The 20,721-nt window shown below is 39.0% G+C and overlaps 3 protein-coding genes across 3 annotated transcripts; 2 read left to right on the forward strand and 1 right to left on the reverse strand.

Annotated features, from left to right (window-relative positions):
- Positions 1-2,480: 2,480 nt before the first annotated feature.
- cnfn (cornifelin) lies at positions 2,481-3,545 on the forward strand. Its single transcript, XM_074653169.1, has 4 exons — positions 2,481-2,622; positions 2,901-3,026; positions 3,118-3,254; positions 3,407-3,545. The coding sequence occupies exons 2-4, from the start codon at positions 2,903-2,905 to the stop codon at positions 3,494-3,496; spliced, it is 351 nt and encodes a 116-aa protein (XP_074509270.1). The 5' UTR covers positions 2,481-2,622; positions 2,901-2,902; the 3' UTR covers positions 3,497-3,545.
- On the forward strand, positions 3,544-12,840 carry tlr21 (toll-like receptor 21). The gene is made up of 2 exons (XM_074653167.1): positions 3,544-4,258; positions 9,357-12,840. Exon 2 carries the CDS (start codon positions 9,468-9,470, stop codon positions 12,387-12,389), a length of 2,922 nt encoding a protein of 973 aa, XP_074509268.1. The 5' UTR covers positions 3,544-4,258; positions 9,357-9,467; the 3' UTR covers positions 12,390-12,840.
- Positions 12,841-13,447: 607 nt separating this feature from the next.
- Positions 13,448-20,292, reverse strand: prr19 (proline rich 19). The gene is made up of 4 exons (XM_074653168.1): positions 20,199-20,292; positions 16,156-17,378; positions 14,648-14,787; positions 13,448-14,528 (listed from the first exon to the last, which is right to left on the reverse strand). The coding sequence occupies exons 2-4, from the start codon at positions 17,363-17,365 to the stop codon at positions 13,905-13,907; spliced, it is 1,974 nt and encodes a 657-aa protein (XP_074509269.1). The 5' UTR covers positions 17,366-17,378; positions 20,199-20,292; the 3' UTR covers positions 13,448-13,904.
- Between the last annotated feature and the right edge of the window lie 429 nt (positions 20,293-20,721).

The following is a 20,721-nucleotide window of genomic DNA, read 5'->3' on the forward strand; positions in this document are numbered from 1 at the left end:
CAGCACTCAAATGCTGGTTGAGAGTTAAAATGCAGCGATGAGTCACAGAGCCCTTTTTGTTTTTGCTCTACTTCCACAAACCAGACCAGACAGACAGAAAGGACAGAATGAACAAAATCCCATTTCAGTGTTACTTTATGAAAATCTAAACAGCTAAAATGTATGAGGAACTGAATACTCTCGCGGTTTCTTCTGTCTCGACTGAGGGTCTTCTGGTAAATTATATTATTGTGCAACATCACTGATGCTTGGCTTCCTTTAATCGACTTGTTTGTGTGATGAACAGTGCAACACACACCACAGAAGCATATTGTTAAATTACGTATATACTGCATGTAATCTGGTGCGCACATGGATTTAAGGTCACACCTCTACAACCTACTAAGGTAGGGTAAACTGAATGTGTCTGGTATTTTAATGGTAAAAAAAAAAAAATCTTATAGTTCCTAAAAAAGTTCCTAAATGTGAGCTGTAATGTAATGCATGATCAAGTAATGATTATGCATGTATTTATATCACCACAGTCTCCCTACACGTCATCAAGCCCACTTATACACTGTACATTATGAGTTTATACTGTATATTACATATTATATTACAAAAAATAAGCCACTTAAGAAGTGGTTAAATATTGCTTAACATAACCCTTATGTTTTGTTGACATTGGCTTTACTTCCTCTCAAAGACTCCACAGCTGTATGTGTAATAAAAGAAATAAATCATGGAGTATCAAGGCCATAAAACAATATAAAGTATGTTTTAGAGCTGTGAGGACCTGGTGTCTCCACTGTTTAGCAGTTTTATGAATGTTTAAAAGGTACCGGGATATTTACTAGTACTGTACTAGTGACCAGCAGGTATAACACTAGGCACAGTCAAAATTCAGTCAAAATGTATACAGCTCTATATGCTCTATATACTGTACCTACTATTTTACAAACTGTTTACACCTCTGTGTATATATATATATAATAGTGGAATACATCTGTAGTGACCATTTGACCTCTTCCATGGTGGTGGCTGATTGAGAGTACTGTAGTTTAACACTGACTGGCTTTGAGTAGCAAAAAACAGGAAATGAGGAAATGTCCAGAAATGAAGTTAAAGTTGAACTAAAAATGTGTTTATTCCAGATTCTTTAAATGTATCAGAAAACATGAAATCAAAAAAGAAGGCAGCAGCTACAAAACCCAGACGTTTAAAGCTGTGTCTCCAATCAGCGGCACCTGGCCTTCTCTTGGCCAGGCTTTTATCCCCCAGTAGCACACTCCAAGCCTGTAGAGGGAGGCAAAGCAAACTGGCAAACAAATGAGAAATTGGCTCCTACACTTTTGTTTTCATCATACTATATGCTAAATGTTTTTTGCATTACATCCTGTTTGTGTTTGATACTAATTGTAGTTTGTTAAATTTTATTTAATTGTGTCAATTGTATGTTTATTTTATTGTTATTTGTGTTGGATATTGATGTCTTTAGTTTTGTGTATATTTGCAACTATATTACTTATTGTTTAAAAAACTTGAACCTTGAAAAACTTAGCCTAACCTAATGATGTTTTGTTGTAATTGGTATCTTTGTATTTTTTTTGAGTCAATGTTTGTTCTATTATTTATTACATAGCTTTGTTGAATACTCAATTTTGATTGGTCAATTACGGCATTCTACGGTTTGTTATTTCTTTATAGGAGACCGTTGCTATGTATAACAGACCGTTGCTATGGGCACAGTTCTGATATCGGACTCTGGAAGACCATTTTTGTATCAAATTATTGATTTCTTAAGTAAGTAGCTGTTTAATAAGCGGGATAATGTACAGAGAGCCAGTCATTGTTGTGAAATAAACCCCACAAACAATGACTGGCTTGCTGTACATTGACCCCTTACTTAATCACTTTTATACTTCTATAATGTTGTTTTTGTCTTACGTGTTGTATATGAACTCCATAAAGACTACAATTATTACTGGGTCTACAGCTAAAAGGGATACAAAGTGGATCCTTAGATAAACAGGTAAAAAAAAAATCAGTGTTCGGGTGCCTTTAGTGTTGCTCACCAGTGTTTTCTATAGGCCGTTGTGTACATCTGGACATACTATACAAATTCAAATATGTACCAATGACTATAGACGTGTTGCAGCACAAGAGTACAAACCCTTTTTCAACCCAGGTCTGTGCTTTATGGTCACAGCTCATTGTTTTTTTACTATTATTTTCTCATTCATAGAGTTGGGCCCACAGTGTTTACACACACCACACCTATCCTAAATGTAAAACCTGGTTTATAAGTTGCTTAAACACAAATATGCACTATATGCTCTTCAATCACTGTAAGCTGATAAAGACCACGTACGATATTAGGTGCACCCTTTTGAAAGGTGGTACGCCCCGAAACTAAACACTTAGGTTTTGTCTTTACAAGGTGGCTGCACCTGTCAAAATGGTCATTGTTTGCCATGTCATATCAGCACAGATACTGGGCTCCGGTGTAAGAGTGATGTCAGACTGGGTATAAAAGTTGTGGCCATGCCTTTGCCCTCCCATTTGTGGATTTAGCCCGTGATCGTCTATACCGTAAGACCACCTTTTCAGGAGCCATACACGAATCTCAGGAAGTGAGAACAGGTGAGTCCTGCTACATGGAAGAGTCTTACGTTTTTCATTCCAATTAATTGCACTGAACTGATTCTGCTGATTTAATGCCTCCCGCTCTGGCACTATTAATGAAATTAAATTGGCTCTGGTTGAAATGAAAAGGCTTTGACGGCACAGGACTGTACAGGGAGCAGGATATTTGTTTTGGGGAAACATTGCTACAAATAGGGCTAATAATATAATATAATATGACTTAGTACAGTATGATCTGTTTTTACGTTTCAATTTTCCTTTGCTTCTACTTACAGTAATGGCGTTCCAGTCAAATGCGATCAACTCGCAGCCTCAGGTCACTGTCACACAGTACTCCGTGTCGTCCGGAGTATCAGACTGGAGTTCAAATGTGTGCGACTGCTGTGAAGACTGTGGCATCTGTAAGAGTTGCATGCGTTTGTGGAAGCAAGCAGAAATGAACCAACACTGTGAAATGAATTCAAAATGTGACAATATGTCTCTCACTTCCAGGTCTTTGTGCAACGTTCATCCCTTGTATCCTGGGCTGTAAGGTGGCGCAGGACAACGGGGACAGCTGCTGCCTGCCCTTCCTTCCAGGTGCCATGATTGCTCTAAGGACAAGCATGCGAGGCAGATACCACATTGAGGTAAGTGAACAAACATTAAGCCACAAAAACAATGATTTTGTAATGAAAAAATCATGACAAAACAGATATTATTCACCCCAACCGATCTTTTATTTTTTGTATGAGATAATTGATGTTTGTCACCAGTTTATTGTCCCTGTGTTTCTTCCCAGGGCTCGGTGTGTGACGACTGGGTAATCATGGCCTGCCTGCCTCTGTGTGGACTGTGTCAGATGGCACGGGAGCAGAAGAGGAGAGGATAAAAAGATTGGACGTTGAATCTAATTTTCAAATTACAAAGAAAGAAAATATGTGGAAATTTACTTCCCTTGGTTTGGACACGATTTCTGTATTTCAAATTCAAATTTTAAATCTATTGGCATGACCATAATTAGGTACGGTATTGCCAAATGATGTAGAACAAGGTTTACAATGTAAGAATAATTGCCTGATAATAAGACTGAATTGCCATTTTGTTTCACTTTATTATTCTATAATATATATTATACCTACACCACACACACACTTCGAAAAAAGAGAATACACAGAGAATAAGTTCAATATTTCATCAGGCCTAAACTTTTACACTGAACACTGAATAATAAGTAAATGTGATGAAATAAGTCATTATGCAACAATCCAGTGAAGAAATGAAGAAGGCATTTTCCCTTACAGTAAATCATTTATAATGGTGAATTTACACACGTTATTTATTTTGAAATTAAACTATACCTGAATACTGCTTTTCTTGTATACAATGTTCTTCAATAATGTATATCATGTGTCCATCTAACAGTCAATAAAATAACTAATTTATGTATGTTTAATTAACTAATGTTTATTAATTCAAGCAACAGTATTTCAATAAAAACCTCTTGGGATTATCATGTAGTGATTGCATATGGAAGGAAAAGAATGGGTTGCACCCATGTTCCTCTTCCTGATTTAGTGTGTATCCAAGATATCCACGGTACGAGAAGCTCTCTGAAGAGGCAAGGTGAGAAGAACAGCATTCATTTGAACAGGTGAGGCTGTCATGGCTAAATAATGTTATTAATTTTAACTTTAAATATAGTAACATACTTGGCAACTACTGGCAAGTATTTTTCTGATCAGAGAAGAGTGTGAAATATTGTATGAAAGATTATAAGAGGATGACTTTTCACAGGATAGCATTGTTATTTGCAGGTGATGTTTCTGGGACAACAGCCAGTTTAGACTAAAAGTGTATGTACTGTATAAACGTAGGACACATAATGGAGGATGTTTATGAGAGAAAATGTCCAAGGATTATTTGCTAATGCTGCCGTTACTCATGCGAGGATTGTCACAAAATGTCGCAATAATTTTGTCGTCTATAGCCGATTCCTGGCCGCGGCAGTAAACTCCAGGCCAAATTATTTGCTGTTTAGCCAACAATGTCCATCTGTTCATGTCATGTTTTTAACAATTTCAATATAACTAAGTGAAAGAAATGTCAGGAGGTGAAGGAGGAACACAAGCGCAGAGTGAAAAGGGATATGAAAACATATAAAAGAGGAACACAGTCATACTTCTACGAGGTTCAAAGTTCTTGGCAAACACAACAATACCTCATGTGGGGATTATTGGATACTAGGAAATGAGACAATTATGGGAACCTGGTAAAACTGGAGCTTCGGTTCTGGTAAAAAAAAACACACAAAACACTGTTAGAGTTAGTGTAGGATTATACAGTATGGGTCTACTGAATATACTGCAAAACTATCATGAAAATATGGAAATACTGTCTATATGATATTCAGAGCATTAATATAGCATCAAACAACTATTTGCTATGTAAAGATATAGAGTAGTAATGTTTACCTGAGCAGAGAATGAAGTCGCTCTCCCTCTGTGTGTGTTGTTATCCTAGATTCTCTGTGCTTCGTTGGCATAGCCGGGACCGGACGCGTGTGCCATTTAGAGCATGTAAGCGTGCCACACTGGCTAGCTCATCCGGCGGTTACGGCTGATAATGCCATCCCAACCGAAGGCGTCGTGTGGAAGCATAGCACCCACCCTCTGGTTCACTCTTAGCTCTGTCAGCACTATTGCTGTTGTTTTGCACTGTTAGCTGCAAGCCGCCGGCTCAGCCGTCGCCATGTTGAGAGCCGTGTGGAGGCATGAGATATGCTCTGAATTTCGAATTTAGCACCTTTAATATACCGGAGACACACAGGTTGGCTGTCTTGCAGGAAGGCGGTCTCTTTCTGGATATGGGCCAATCACAATTAAGCATTGTTCAGCATCCAATAAGGATATTTGTTATCATCTCATAGTTCTAACATTGCTGTTAAACAAGTCTTACCAATATATTCCATGCTAATATTACGTCTTCCTCTCTTTAAAGAAAATAACCATTGTGTATATTACTGATTACAGTATTGTATGTTATCAGTGTGGTGTTAATAACCATAACTAATTAATATTATAATCACATACAGCCAAAACCAAAACTCAGTAATAATGCATACTTCAACATAACCATTGCAAATGTGTTTCTCGACTATCAATTAGCTTGATTACACACTATAGCATATAAATGCATACTTTGTAATGTAACTCAATATCAATCAATAGGATTGCACAGGTTTCTTTTTTTTTGTATTGCAGCGATCCTCCTGCACCCTTTACATGTTCTTACAAGTCAAACTCCTGGCATGAAAATCTCTGTGGCTAACCACCTTGAACTGAAGCTGCTGGTGGGTGCTGGGTAGGATTGATCATAAGAGGTTCATAAGCAGCTGGGCAGGTGATTTGAAGCGGTCAACTGGAGTGTTACGATACTCAAGGAGTCTCAGAAAGGGGTCTCTCTGATCAGCTCTGGCCTTTTCCATAAGTGATTTGGCAATCTGCACATATTTCTCAGCGAGGCCATTGCTTTGGGGATAGCGCAGACTGGTGATTATATAGGTAAACTCCCATGTGTTTGCAAAGTTTTCGAAATCTCTACATTTGCACTGAGGGGCGTAACAACAGTCTCTGGTATGCTGTGTCTGGCAACGGCTTCTTTCAGTTTCTGGATCACAGCAGAGATTGTTCTGCTGTGTAGCTTGCCAAGCTAGAATAACCAGCTTTATAAGTCGACTGTGACTACACAGTTCACATTGTTCCATGTGAACAGATCAGCAGTGACTGCTTGCCATGGCCTGTCTGGGATCTTGTGGCTTATCATGGGCTGCTTAGTGTTGGAAGGCCTATGTTCGAGACAGGTGGGGCACTTTCCAACCATCTCCTCAATCTGTTTGTTCATCCCGGGCCAAAATAGGATGTCACAGGTTCTCCGTTTGCACTTTTCTATGCCCATGTGACCTGCATGTATTGGGGACAACATCTCTGCATGCAGTGAGGTAGGGATGATGACTTTCTCACTTACTTCCTCGTTTGATGTAAGGTGGTCATAAAACTCAGATTGGGAAATTTATGATGTGAACATTGTCAACAACCAATAGGTGCGCTATCTCTAGCACCAAACAGAAAGCAGCAAATTGGGTAAACAGTAAACATGAAGGAAATTCTGGGGTGACGCAAAAGGAGGCAAATAGTGACCCTGCAAGATCCCCAGTCTTTGCAAAATCTTATAGTCGGTGACTACAAACTCTGTGACTTATGACACATTGTCTTTAGATGTGAGAGGGTGTCACACTTAAGTCTTTTCAAAGTCTTCTAGTGTATGTAGGCATTAGTGTCACTGACAAGATGAGCTGCTATATACTGTACTGTATGTGTCTGCATGTCCATGCCTTCTCTGAGGCTGTTGTCCTGGTCAGACTGTGCCTTCCTGGAAAGAAGAACAGGAATGCCCTTGCCTGGTCTGTGGATGATAGTAAAATCATACCTCTCTAGTTGAAGTATCATCCTCTCTAGCCTTGGAGGCACTGCTGCAAGCGGTTTTAGCATGGACTTAAGTGGCTTGTGGTCACTTTATACAATGACATGAGGACATAGACGTACTTGTTGAAACGTGTGTATCCAAATGAAATGGCATACAGCTCCTTTTCAATCTGAGCATAGTTGACTTCACTGTCAGTTAGTGATTTAGATGCATAGCCAATGGGCTTTCCGTCTTGCAGTAGGACTGCACCTTGTCAGTGCTTAGATGCGTTGACTTGTAGCCTAACCCCTTTGCTATGGTCAAAATATGTTAGGACTGCACCTGGCTCTTGTGTGATTAGCTCTTTCATGCATCCCGTATGAATTCACTGGACTCTTAACAGATGACGCATGGGTGCGTTGATGTCTGAGAGCAGTAGTTAACTATGCAAATGATGGTTTCCAGCTCATCTTTGTCTTTGGTGGCTCCATGTTTGTCACAGCTGAAATCTCTGCTGGATTGGGCATGATTCCGTCTTTAGTGATATGATGCCCAAAGTAGCTTACCTCTGTGACACAGATCGCGCTCGTCATGGCACAAATGTTTTTGTCATGCTATTTCTTGTTTCTGTGCTATATGAGGACATTGTTGACTATTGGCGTGATTCCCTGTAAACCTTCATAAGTGTCGTTGATTTTCCGTTGAAAGTCTTGGGCAGATTTTAGTCCAAAAGGTAAGCGCAGGAATCGGTAATGTCCAAACACAATGTTGAATGTGGTCAACTTGAATGACTGCTCTGTGAGCTTTATAGCCCAGTAGCCTAATCCATGATACTGATTTAGCAGGCTCCTGCCAACTTGGATGTGATATTGTTGAGAGTAGGTAAAGGGTAGTGTGGTCATTTGATGACCTTTTTCAAATCTTTGGCGTCGAGCATCAATAAACAAATCCTCGTCTGCATTTTTGTCTGACTCATTTTCACTTAAATAAATGTATCGCCCTTCATCTCCGACCAAAAGGAGTAGGTACAGTAGCTACATTTATCATCACCTTTCCTCTTGAACGGATCAGAGAACAATACATACGTGTGAAGTTTAGTTTGCTCCATGTTTTGCGCAGCTTGCATGCATCCAAGTCCATATGGGGTGAAGGAACTCCGGCGACGTCCTTTTTTCTCATTTGATAATCATTTTACTCTGACATCATGTCTTGTTTTGTACAATATGTATGTACATATATTACTGCAGACAACAACACGCTATTACTCAAATTACCGGAGACATACAGGTTTGCTGTCTTGCAGGAAGGTGAACTTCATTGAAACTGTGATGACAATCTATATCTACATATGGACCAATCACAATCAAGCATTGTTTTGCATCCAATAGGGATATTTGTTATCATCTCATAGTTCTAACAAACATACAGAGCGCAATTAAGTCCCACCCACACCGAAGGGGAAAACAATTCATCACTCTCCATTGACTTTGTATTGCGTAAAGGTGCCTCCTTGTCTCTTCCGTCTTCTAGCAAACAACAGAAAAAGGCATAAAAGCTACTGTGGGGTGGGACGCACTACCAACAGGGTAAAGAACCCAGAAAAGTTTTTATTAGCTGGCAAACTGGAAAACTGAGTTTTTATGAAGACAGAAGTGGATATAGGCAATAAGACTTGAGGCATGAGCAGGAAAACTGTGGGATCCTGACACTCAGTATGCCTACATGTGCAGCAAGCAGTTTGTCCAAATGTCAGTTTTAGGCTAACTATATTTCTGTAAATTAAGCCAAAGCATTTTGACAGTATGCAACTTGCGTTATAGTGGAATGTGGATCCATCAGAAATCTATGCTGTATTAGGTTTGCAAGTGTCTTCGCTAACTACAGCAGCTTACGAACACATAGATAACATTAGCTTGCTAACAGCTTACTTGCCCCATCATCATTTCAGTTATCAACTGCACCCCTGGTAGACATAAGGTGCTAAAATAATCCATTGATAAACTGAAATCTAATGTTTTTAGCTAGCTACAAGCATTTTGTTAGCGTTTCAGCCCATGGTTGCATATTGTGGAGTATGACGCGTTGTGCTCTGTCTCTATTGCTGTTAAACTTGTCTTATCAATATATTCTATGCGAAAATCACAACATGTACATTATGAATGGTTATATATACCTAAGGATTGTGGTAGCAGCTCTGTAATAGGATTGGTCTATTTAGAAAGATTTGAAAATGCAACTTTTAATTCGCCTGTACAATAAGTGACATAAATTCTGCTCTCTGTCCTCAGATTCCTGTACCATGTTCAGTTGAACAAGATGCCTTTTTGACATTTGCGACATCAAACAAACCAAACCAACAAAGAAACTGATGAAAGTAATTGCAACTGCAACAAGACAAAATGGCAAGTCTAACTTATCAGTTGTTGTCGGTTACAGTTGTTCTTGGTGTGGTTCAACTCATCAGTGGTTACAGCTTCAGAAACTGCATTGAAGACCCATACTCAACTGGACAAATTTTCAAATGCATCCTTCGAAAGGAGAATAACATGCATGCTATTATAAATGACCTGCCATCATCTGCCATCAATCTCACCATCTCCTTTAGTCCTCTGTGGCACATTCCCAGCAAGAGCTTTGTTAATTTATCAAGCCTTCAAGACCTCAGAATAGATCAGAATCACTTGAGGAAAATCGATCAATTTGCTTTCCAAACCTTGACTCGACTCCAGTCTCTAAATATGTCCGTCAACAACATATCAGAGCTCAACCCTTCTGTGTTTGAAGACCTGCACAACCTCACCTTTCTCTCACTGCAAAACAATACATTAAGGGAGCTTCCAGAGGGCATTTTCTCCACTCTTCTCAATCTGGACACTTTAATCTTGAGTCATAACTTTCTGACAAACTTTTCAGGGATTGCTGAGTCTGTGTCAAATCTAACAAATCTGAGAATACTAGATCTTTGCTTTAACAAGTTGACCTCTCTCACACACAATGTGTCACTACCCAAATCCCTCACTACGTTATATTTAAGTAGAAATAAACTGCGTACATTAGGATGTAAGCCTTCGTTCCTCGGGTTCATCAAACTGCTAGATTTGTCATACAATCCTATGCTCTCTTCGATGGCTTTTCAAGGAGTGGATTTGAGGCACATAAACTATCTGCGTTTGCGTTCAACAGGTGTCAAGGTAGTGGAGTTTTTAAACATCAGCAACATCAATGCAAATCACGTAGATTTCACTGGCATGGGTCTAAAAGATGACAACCTGACCATGCTATGCAGATTGTTAAAGAGAAAGGTGAAATGGATTCCAAAATTACGCCTGGGTAGTAATGGGATCAAGAATCTAACAAGCTCCACACTGTTCGATTGTCCTAATATCACAGGGGATTTGGATCTATCCCACAACAACCTGAAAAGCACAAATTGTCTTAACTTTCTTGATAGACAGACGCTAATAAAAAGCTTCAATGCAGAGCATAATCATCTCACCTCCCTCCAATCCTGTAAAACACAAAATATGACTTATCTCACAAATCTGAAAGAGCTGAGCTATCGTTACAACCGCATCCTCTCAGTCAGCTCTTATGCTTTCCATCATACACAAAATATCAAGACGCTAAAGCTTAACATTAACACGATTGCTTTTCTCGAGCGTGAAGCTTTCAACGGGCTAGAAAGGCTTGAGACACTCCGTTTGGACAACAATCTCTTAACCGATTTGTTCCATTACACCTTTGAAGATAATTTTAACCTGCAAATCCTAAACCTGCGCAACAATCGTATTTCTGTCATTTTTAATGGGACCTTCCTCAGTCTCAGGAATCTTACTACACTGGACCTAGGAGGTAATAAGATCACTTATTTTCAGCCATCTGGCCTTGATGGACTAAAAAGTCTGTCCAAATTCTATCTAGATGGAAACAACCTCAAACAGATTGACACTTCCCTCTATCGTGTATTTCAAGACACACTAACAGTGCTGGATTTACAAAGTAATCAGATTCACTTCCTCCATGAAAAGATCAGTTCACCATTTATGAATCTCAGCAATCTCAAGGATCTGAAACTGGATAGCCAGCGGCCGCATGGCCTCACTCTTTTACCCCGCACTTTTCTCCGTGGCCTCCACTCACTGGAATCTCTGTATCTCACCAACAATAACATATTTTATCTTGCTCCTGATGCCTTTGATGATCTGACAAGCTTAAAGTTCCTCACATTGGATAACTGCTGTGTTGGGGTGACACAACTACAACCAGGAATCTTTAAAAATCTAAAAAAATTGACTAGATTGATTGTAGAAAATATGGGCATTCAGAACTTCTCAAAGGAGGTTTTTGGGGATCTTACACAGTTACGCAGACTGCAGCTCAACCGAAATGTGATGCAGAGTATTATGGTTGATGCACTTGAAAGCTTACCTAAACTCCACTACCTTGACATACGTAACACTCCTTTAAGCTGCACCTGCAAGAACAACTTGCTGCAAAACTGGACGGTCCATAACCCACAAGTCCAAGTTGTCTATCTCTACAATCTGCAGTGCCCACACGATGCAAAACACAACTTCTACAACTTTGACACCAAAGTTTGTTACATAGATCTAGGAGAGTACCTATTCTTTAGCACAGCAGTTGTGATCTTTCTGTTCACAGTGACTCCTTTACTTTATGTTAAACTCTACTGGAAAATGAAGTACAGCTACTATGTGTTCCGTTCCTGGTTTGGCGAGCAGTGGCGCAGACTCAGAGAAAAGGAGGAAAATTGTAAATATGATGCATTTATTTCCTATAATTCCTCCGATGAACAATGGGTCATGGATCAGTTAATGCCCAACCTGGAGGGAAATGGATCCTCTTTTAAACTTTGTCTACATCACAGGGACTTTGAGCTGGGCCGCTTTATTGTGGACAATATCGTCTCTGCTGTATATAGCAGCCGTAAAACTATTTGTGTGGTGAGCAGGAATTTCCTAAGAAGCGAGTGGTGTTCTCTGGAAATCCAACTGGCCAGCTACCGACTCTTCGATGAGCACCGGGACGTTCTCCTGCTCGTGTTTCTGGAGCCAATCTCTGACAGGCACATGTCGTCCTATCACCGCATGAGGAAAATCATGTTGAAAAAGACTTATCTGCAGTGGCCTGGCCCAGACTGCACTAACCCAAACCAGGCCCAAGAGCTGTTCTGGAATCAGCTACGTAGGGCAATGACAAGCGGGAGCAGACTCGGGACAGAAGAAAATTACAGTCAAGGTCGTGAAGAAGAGGATACTGACACTCACATATCAGATGAAAACTGTTACTTGCTACCTTGAATAGATCTGACAATTTTATTTGCGGTTGTCAAGACAAACCTCTCAATATGTTAAATGAATAATCAAATGTTCTGCTGCTGGGAGAGGGTCGTGAAATATGGTGTAAATATGTAGTGTGATGCATTGTAAGCCGGGTCTGAAATTAACTTTTTTCACTGTCTGCCACTGTGGCAGGCAAGTATTTTTTTTGTCTGCCACTCAGAAATGTTATCTGCCACTTTTGAAATCTTTGCGCTAAATGAAGGAATAACATTTTAAATCTGATGTCATTCAATGCTCGATATATTTACACAAAATACATAATATGCATGGTAAATTACAGTTTGAATTACACTGTAGCTTTTTTTTTACTGTACACAATACTGTACTGTACTTTGTTATTGTCATCTATAGTGATTATTTGCATAAAAACACAATTCAAATGATAAGGAAATAAATTATGGTATTTTCATTTGCTTTGATTGAAAAAAATCTTTCTCAGTAATTTTAATGATGTACTATAAGCTGCTTAGAGCTAGTGTTAGGATGTTAAACAGGTCATAATTCCCTCTCTAATATCCATTTTATATTGATGTGAAAACATCTCCTTAAAACAGCTGCATTCATTTAAGTTTCTTGCCAAAAACTACATTTTACGAGATTACATTTGAACACATCATGATAAAGTTAAAATTGACCTTTGCCCAATACTCATTTTTTACTGAACAGAGTTTGACTGTATCAAAATGTAACTCAATGGAACCTCTGTTAACGTTAGTAGCTCCGTTATTTAGCCAAGTAGGACTGTGCTGCCCACCAACTTCTAACAGGTTATTACTAGCTTTCCTCCTGCCGATTTCAACACTGATTTGTTGTTCACAATGCAGCATTATCAGGGGAAAAACTGGGGGCTTACCCTCAGGTTTATTAGTAGTAGTGCCACGTTTTTGAGTGCCCTTTTTTCTCTCCGCCATGGCTCTGGTCCCAAACAAACTGAAACATGATACAGTGTGCGTATGCACCATTGTGCATATGTAACTGTCAGAAATTATCAATACAATACAATACAATACAATACCTGACATTGCATGTCTATTTTATTATTGCACAATTGTACAAATGTGTGTTTCATTGCATTTAAATGTAGCCCACATACACAACAAAATATCAAATAGCTTTCACAATAGCACATTCTTGGCTAAAATTCTTGGTCTGTAACAATGTCCCATTATAACACCTGTGTTAAAGATGAAATGTGTACAGTTCTGCATATTAAAAAATGCTCCAACGATGCAAACAATACATAATTATGCATTTCTTTATCTCAGCATAAATGGGACGAAAGAAAAAAGAGGTAATGTCAGCTATTGCTATTACATTTAATACTGTGTTTTTAATCAAATATGAGCACACAATGTATATGTTTGTTGACTGTGAACAAAAAAGACTTGATGGTATGAATTAAGAGAGCATTGCTATTTTAGTTAGCCAACGAAATGTTCACAGTCATGTCTCTATGTAGAGCTTCACCACACATTAGTACAGTCTCATAGGAGGGAAGGACCAGTGCTCAGGGCTCAGGAAAGAAGAAAGGGGAGCTGCTGGGTCTCTTTCAAGCATGTGAGATGGTGGGTAATGTATCATGTCAGTGTGGTGGGACCTGAGGGGAGGGCAAACTGAAGGATGACTGAATTGGCTGAAAGACTGGAAGCTGAAAGGATGGTGAATTTGGGCAGAGAAGGAGGGAGCAAAAGAGTATCTGTCAGTTTCAAATGGGTCTTTCTCCTGGGGAAAGAGCATTGGCTCTGCTGAACGTCTATCTGGCAGCTGTGTTTGATAAGGAAAGAAAGGCTGGATGTTGCTGCCACCGTATTGAGACGCACTACTCCTCTCTGGAACTGCTCTGGTGTGGTTCATAAAGCTGTTTTCGAATGAATCAAACATAGCCTTGTTGCTCTTTAGCCTGTTGAAACTGTCTTCCCAGGGCTGAGATGCTGAGGCTTTTTCTCCCCAGCATGAGTTGGGAGAGAACAAATGATCACTGGTTGTACCTTCAGGGGGCTCAAACTCCATGCAGAACTGAGGGGCGCAAGTAGGTCTGAGGATATCATCCAAAAAGCTGACGGAAGTCTCCACAGGGCTTGTTAACCATTCAGCAGTCTTTACATGAAAACCAGAAAGCATTGTAATGGAATCTTAAATTATCTGAGGCTTACTAAAGGAAGAATAACAGCTGGACTATATGTGAAATGAATACGAGAGGGACAGAGTGAACTTACCTGTTCCAGGTTTCGGTGTGGCTGTGGCCTGGACTTCCAGTTAAAATGTCTACTTCCCATCATTCTGAAAGATGTGGTTTTCTGGTTGTCAAAACATGGCTGGCTGGCAGTATCGGCTTGACACGCTGTTGTGTATGTATCTAAAAAGGAGGAGACACAACTGAAAAACTGCCCACAAACTATAATATGTACTGCTGTTTTAACACAAGACATTTACTATCGATTGAACTCCAAACAAAGGCCACTTTAAGGACGGGTTCATAATAATAAAGTCTTAAAACAATAGTGAGGTGCCCACATGAACAATGACACAGGTTTTCCTTGCTGTAATCCCCCCTCCTGGTCTTACTGGCCATTAAGAGATGCCACCCTCATGTACTTTCAATGTAAATGATGGGGACAAAATCCACAGTCCTTGTTCTGGGAAAAAATGTCTTAAGTTAATAGGAGTTAGAGTTAGACAAAGCAAGTGGGTATCTTCCAAAGTTATAGTATTTTTAGCACAAAATTCCCTTTTTGATATTATCCCTCCACTGAAGATTAACAGCGAAACACTGTCCATGGACACACAAAGAGGGAATTTAGTACTAAAAGACAGTAACTTTGAAAGATGCAGAGCATGCAGGACATGCAATACACATTCCTGCTATTCTGAATGATTGACAGTTGGCGGTGATAACGTGCAATTTGTGATATTGGGCTATATAAATAAAATTGACTTGACGTGCAAAGAAATATAGTAATGCGCCAACAAGGGCAACGAAGAAGAAGACTGAAAACTAGTAAACAGTGATGTAAACAATAAACGTTTTAAAATGTGAAAAAAAAAAACAGCTTTGTAAATGTTTTAGGAGGAAAGAAATGCATTCAATGCCTTTGCCGGGCCTCAAGGATACACTGTTTTGGTAAATAACATTGAATGGAAATATAAAATTTGTTTACAAGATAACTCCACAGGGCAGCTTTTGAAGATGGATAACTATCAAAACAGTTTTATCAATTTTGAGGTAAAAAGATGTTATCTATACCAATATATCAAATAGTAAAAAAATCAGGTTTTTACCATGTAAATAATGTTACTCATTTCTAGATGAGGACTGAACCACCATATCTCAATATAAGAATTGTGTGATTATACAGACACATGATAAAACATACAGTAACATTGAGTAAAATAACCTAGTGCAAGATTTGTGATAAACAGGTACGCCTCCCCCATCTTAATCCCAATACCCGCTTTTCCTACACCCCCTTTATTTTGATTGAGTTTTGTGTCTCTACGTTATTTTCTGTTATTTATTCATTTAACTTCTGTAAAAAAAGTATAAAAATGTGCAATGAACTAACGAACTTTGAAGTAAACAGTTGTCTGGAAGATGAGGAAAGAAACATTGCAATAAAGTATATATAAAAAGAGTTATCACTTAAAAACAACCATAATCTTTAACACATCACCATATTTTATTTTTACACTGAGAGTCCGAGTTGTCTTGTATTTCAGTGCCTACCTGGATCGATCACGGTTGGCTTCTGATCTTGGACTTTTTTTGCGGGATCAGCACCAAAGCTGAGGCATCGCCGCACCTCCAGGAGGTTCTCCTGAAGCCGGGGTCCATGCCTCTGCCGTAGAGCTTTCAACAGCACCTCCCTGCTCTCTGCCACCAGGTTTCTCCTCCTCAGAAGCGGGAACTGCAGACAGCCACACAAACCGGCTGCCACTGCACTGACGGACTTCGACACACAGCCGGGATCTTGTCTCCTGTGCCGTTTGTCAAAGCTGTCTGCAGTGTGTGAGCTGGAGAGCTGGATTGGGCTTGGGCTGAGACCATGAGCTTGTGTTTGGTGGACGGGAGACTCCTGCTTCGTTGGGGTGTGCTCCAGAGCAGAAATCATGTGTGCCTTTACCTTCCTGTTTAATGTCTTTACATTCTTTCTGACTACAGTGGGAGTCAGCTGTGACTCTCTGCCCTTTTCAGACATGACGGTATTCTTGCTCTTGATTATCACTACATTGGAGCGGTGTCTAGATGAGGAGATGCTTTTAAAACTTTCAGATGAAAGATCAAGTAGTTGTTGCGGTCTCTGCCCCGGTGTAATATCTGATCCCTTACTGATTTCCTTCTCTTTCTTCCGGGAATCATCGTGGGCTGCTTTTGTTTCAAATGGCAGAACCTCATCAGTATCAGCACCCAATAAATCATTAGTGGAGAGTGGAGACGGAATGTGAGATGTTGAAGATGGATGTGAAGTACCATTGTTCTTGTCTTGTTGTCCACTTTTCTCCACTTTCCTCTGCTCGCTTAGCAAGCGTTCAATGTCGATAGACTTCACCTCATGGTTGAACAGGCCATGGTGTCCTATCAGGCGACTGTCCGTGATTATGCTGGGCTCTTGTGCAGCAGGAATGACATTTGGAAACGGTGTATCTCTCCTTGAAGGATAATGACAGCAGTTCTGGACATGTGTCATGTCTTTACTGCTTTGGTGACGGCAGTGATGATGATGATGTGATATGGTCTTTGAGGCTTCTTTCCCACCACCTCTCATCTGACTCCTCTCCTTGCGGCTCCTCAGGCGTTTCATTTTGTGCTTCCTATCTGTCTTACTATAATGGTTTAAACATTTGCAGTCTGCAGTGAATCTGTTCACTGAGAAACAGTTTCTATCTGTAGTTTTTAATTGCTTGTCTGATGAAGCCCTGCCAAGCGCGTGGCTCATGCTGTACTGGACTCTGTAGAAAGATAACTGCAGTTAGTAATTTGTAAGTCTGTAGGAAATAAAGCTAATAATAAAGCTGGTTACCCTCTACAGGATGCTGTTGCACCTGAATGATGCCAACTCGACTAGATTATCAAGCAAATGGATTATGTTTCAGTGACAGTGTCTAAATCCAAAATGTTGACCCTCTTGTGGACTGTGACATTGCGGATCATACATACGTATTTTTCTTAACAGTTCATGATAATATGGATATTGAGAATGTATTTAAGATAGTGCACAGTCTCTGCTGTAGCAGTAAAACACTCACTTTACATGACCATTAACTCTGCTTCAACTGAGGATACTTGAAAACCAACCTGTCTAAAGGCCCTTTTACATAGAGGGCATTTTTTTAAGGCAATTAATTTGCATGTCATTTAAAAACACACAGAAAATGCCAAATTTTTTCGTTGCTGAAATGCAACATTTACAATATTTTATTCGCTCCAAGATTGATTTTGTCCTGAATTCACCTGCAATAAAACAGATTCAGCCATTTTCAAATTAGCAATGTCACACATGGCAACAGTTACATTACATGGCCATGCTTATTGACCCCTTTAGTGTTTATGTATCGCAGCAGCTTGTGTTCTGCGATAAGGCCCATAAAAACCACACACAGATATTTGCATTTCTTCACACCCAGTTATCGTTCTTTGACAGTATAAATAAATGCTTATCATGTAGTTCACAACAGTGCACAAGTGCTGGCTAGGGCTGAACGATTTTGAAAAAATATTTAATTGCAATTATGTTTGACTGCTATTTCAATTGTGATATGATAAGCGATATTAAGAGGGAATGATCATTTTTACATTATTATTCTCATTTTCATTGAAAAACATTTTTATTAAAATGATTATGGTGAGATTTTTGCGGGAATCTGTACCAGACAAAGTTGTTTTCTTAAGTCCAAACGTCTCTGCAGCATGAAGATATTTAATTTTAAATGGTATTTCAAAACATATTTCGTCCTTAATAAATACTGCGCCTCCTGCTATTTGAAAATTTACATTTTGATCAAATTTAGATTAATTGTGGAGCTGTAGTTCTGGCAATAGTGAACATGTAACCTTTAGCTGGTGATGGTATTTAGATAAACTTTTACATGATATAAACTGGGACAGGTGTTGGTTGACCACAGCCACAGTCTCTGGGTATTTATGACTGTAGACTAGATTCATATAAACAGGCCAATGTCACAGAGCCTTCTGAAAGTGGGTCTGGGCTAGTCTCCCCCTCCACACATAATTAATCTACTTTCCATAATGGGCAGAGCCGATATCAGAGTGGCTCTTCTCAAATGCAGGACTCACATCTCCATGATATATTCAAACTCGCTTACCAACTTCTTGTCCTTTCGTGGTGGGAAACTTTATAGAAATAACCAAAGGATCTGTCTGTAACCTGAGTTGCAGTACATGGAAATCATTTTGAAGCAACTATTTCCAGCACATTTAGGCTACTCCATGTGCACCATGTCAAAGGGCCTTAACTTACAGATTGTAAGACACAAATCCAAATCTCATGCATCTGTATGTACACAATATCAAAGATCACTAAATTAATAAACTCATACTGTCACAATGAAAAACAAAGCATATCTATAAAACAGATTAAAAAAAATATGTGATTAATCGCAATTAAGTATAAACAATGTGATTATTATAATGACTCCCACCCCGTTCAGGACACCATCTCAGCACTGGAGAGCTCCTTCAGCGACAGGCTGCTCCACCCGAAGTGTGTGAAGGAGCGCTATTGTAGACCACATACACACCAAAAACTGACAAGAAATGCACTTTACAGTACACCAACTGTCTATCAGTACTACTCAGGTGTTATTCATACTGTGCAATATCATTTTCCACTTGTGCAATTTTGTTAACAGTCTGTTTATTGTCAATACTATATATACTGCTCCTATTTTTATACTTCCTTCTATTTAAATGGTTCATATTGTTACACTTTGTTTAGCTCTTTTTCTTTACTGTGTTAGCTGATGCATCTTGTTTTTTGCACTATCCCCTTTGCTGCTGTACACTGCAAATGTCCCCACTGCAGGACTAATAAAGGAATATCTTAACTTATCTTATTAATCATGATTAAATATTTGTATCGATTGACAAACCGAAAAAAAAAAAAATAAGAAGAAAAAAAATGAACCAACTAAACATTTTAATAAAATCTTTGATGTTCTCTCACCTATTTTAAAAAATTGCATAACACTAAAAAGATCTATCATGGGTCAGCAGAGACAAAGATCATAGGTCACCATTTCTGACACAGGCCATCAGAAAACGTGACGCAATACTGTAACGTTACCTGGAAATTAAATTGATTAGATTGTTCAATATCAAGTCACTCTTAATGCCCTTCATGTTAATACCAAACACACTATTTTCTTTTGTTCCTTTAATTATTTTCTACCCTTTTATTTTTGTTATTATATTATTATTTTTTATAATTTAAGTTATCTTCCCTATCCAATCGTGCCTTGTATGTTTTGGGTTTAGATTACAATGCCTTAATGTTTGTAAATTAATTATCTTCAATAAAAAACAAAAAATAAAAAAACCTAACTGTTAGCTCTGCTAGCTCGTTAGCTAACAGGTGTCTTCACTTTAACGTGAAGCACACGTGTATGAATTGTGATATCATTTAGCTGTAGCTGCTAAGAAACACAGTAATTAACCTTGTCTCTCACATGTCATGCGAGACAAACAGTTAGTTAGTCAAGAAACATGTTTAATAAACTTAAAGTTGTTAATTAAGAGAGCTGCTTTCTTACCAACAGTCGGTTTCTTTGCGGCTTGTAAAAGTCGTTGCTCAGCAACATGATGACGTGGTAGGTGTTTGCGTGCGTGCGTGCGTGAGTGTGTGTGCGTGTCTCTGTTCTTCTTCTTCTTCTTCTCTCTCTGGCGGATCGCAACCAACTTTAAGCTGCATACCGCCACCTACTGTACAAGAGTGTGTAAGGCAAGGCAGCTTTATTTGAATAGCACATTTCAGCAACAGGGCAATTCAAAGTGCTTTACATAAACATTCAATAACATTAAGACAAAGTGCAAAAGAACATTAAAACATAATTAAAACAGTTATAAAAACATTAAAGATTAGAAAATAAAAACAAACTAAAAATAAAAGCTAGGATAGAAGCTAAAATAGAATATAACACACAAGAGTAAAAGCTCTAGTGCAGTATAAGATCATTATCTGGTTTAATAAAAGGCAGCAGCAAACAGGAAAGTTTTGAGCTTTGATTTAAAAGAACTCAGAGTTGGAGTTGGTCCTGCAGGTTTCTGGGAGCTTGT

This window comes from Sebastes fasciatus, chromosome 12 (genome assembly GCF_043250625.1).
Source record: "Sebastes fasciatus isolate fSebFas1 chromosome 12, fSebFas1.pri, whole genome shotgun sequence".
Lineage (NCBI taxonomy): Eukaryota > Metazoa > Chordata > Actinopteri > Perciformes > Sebastidae > Sebastes > Sebastes fasciatus.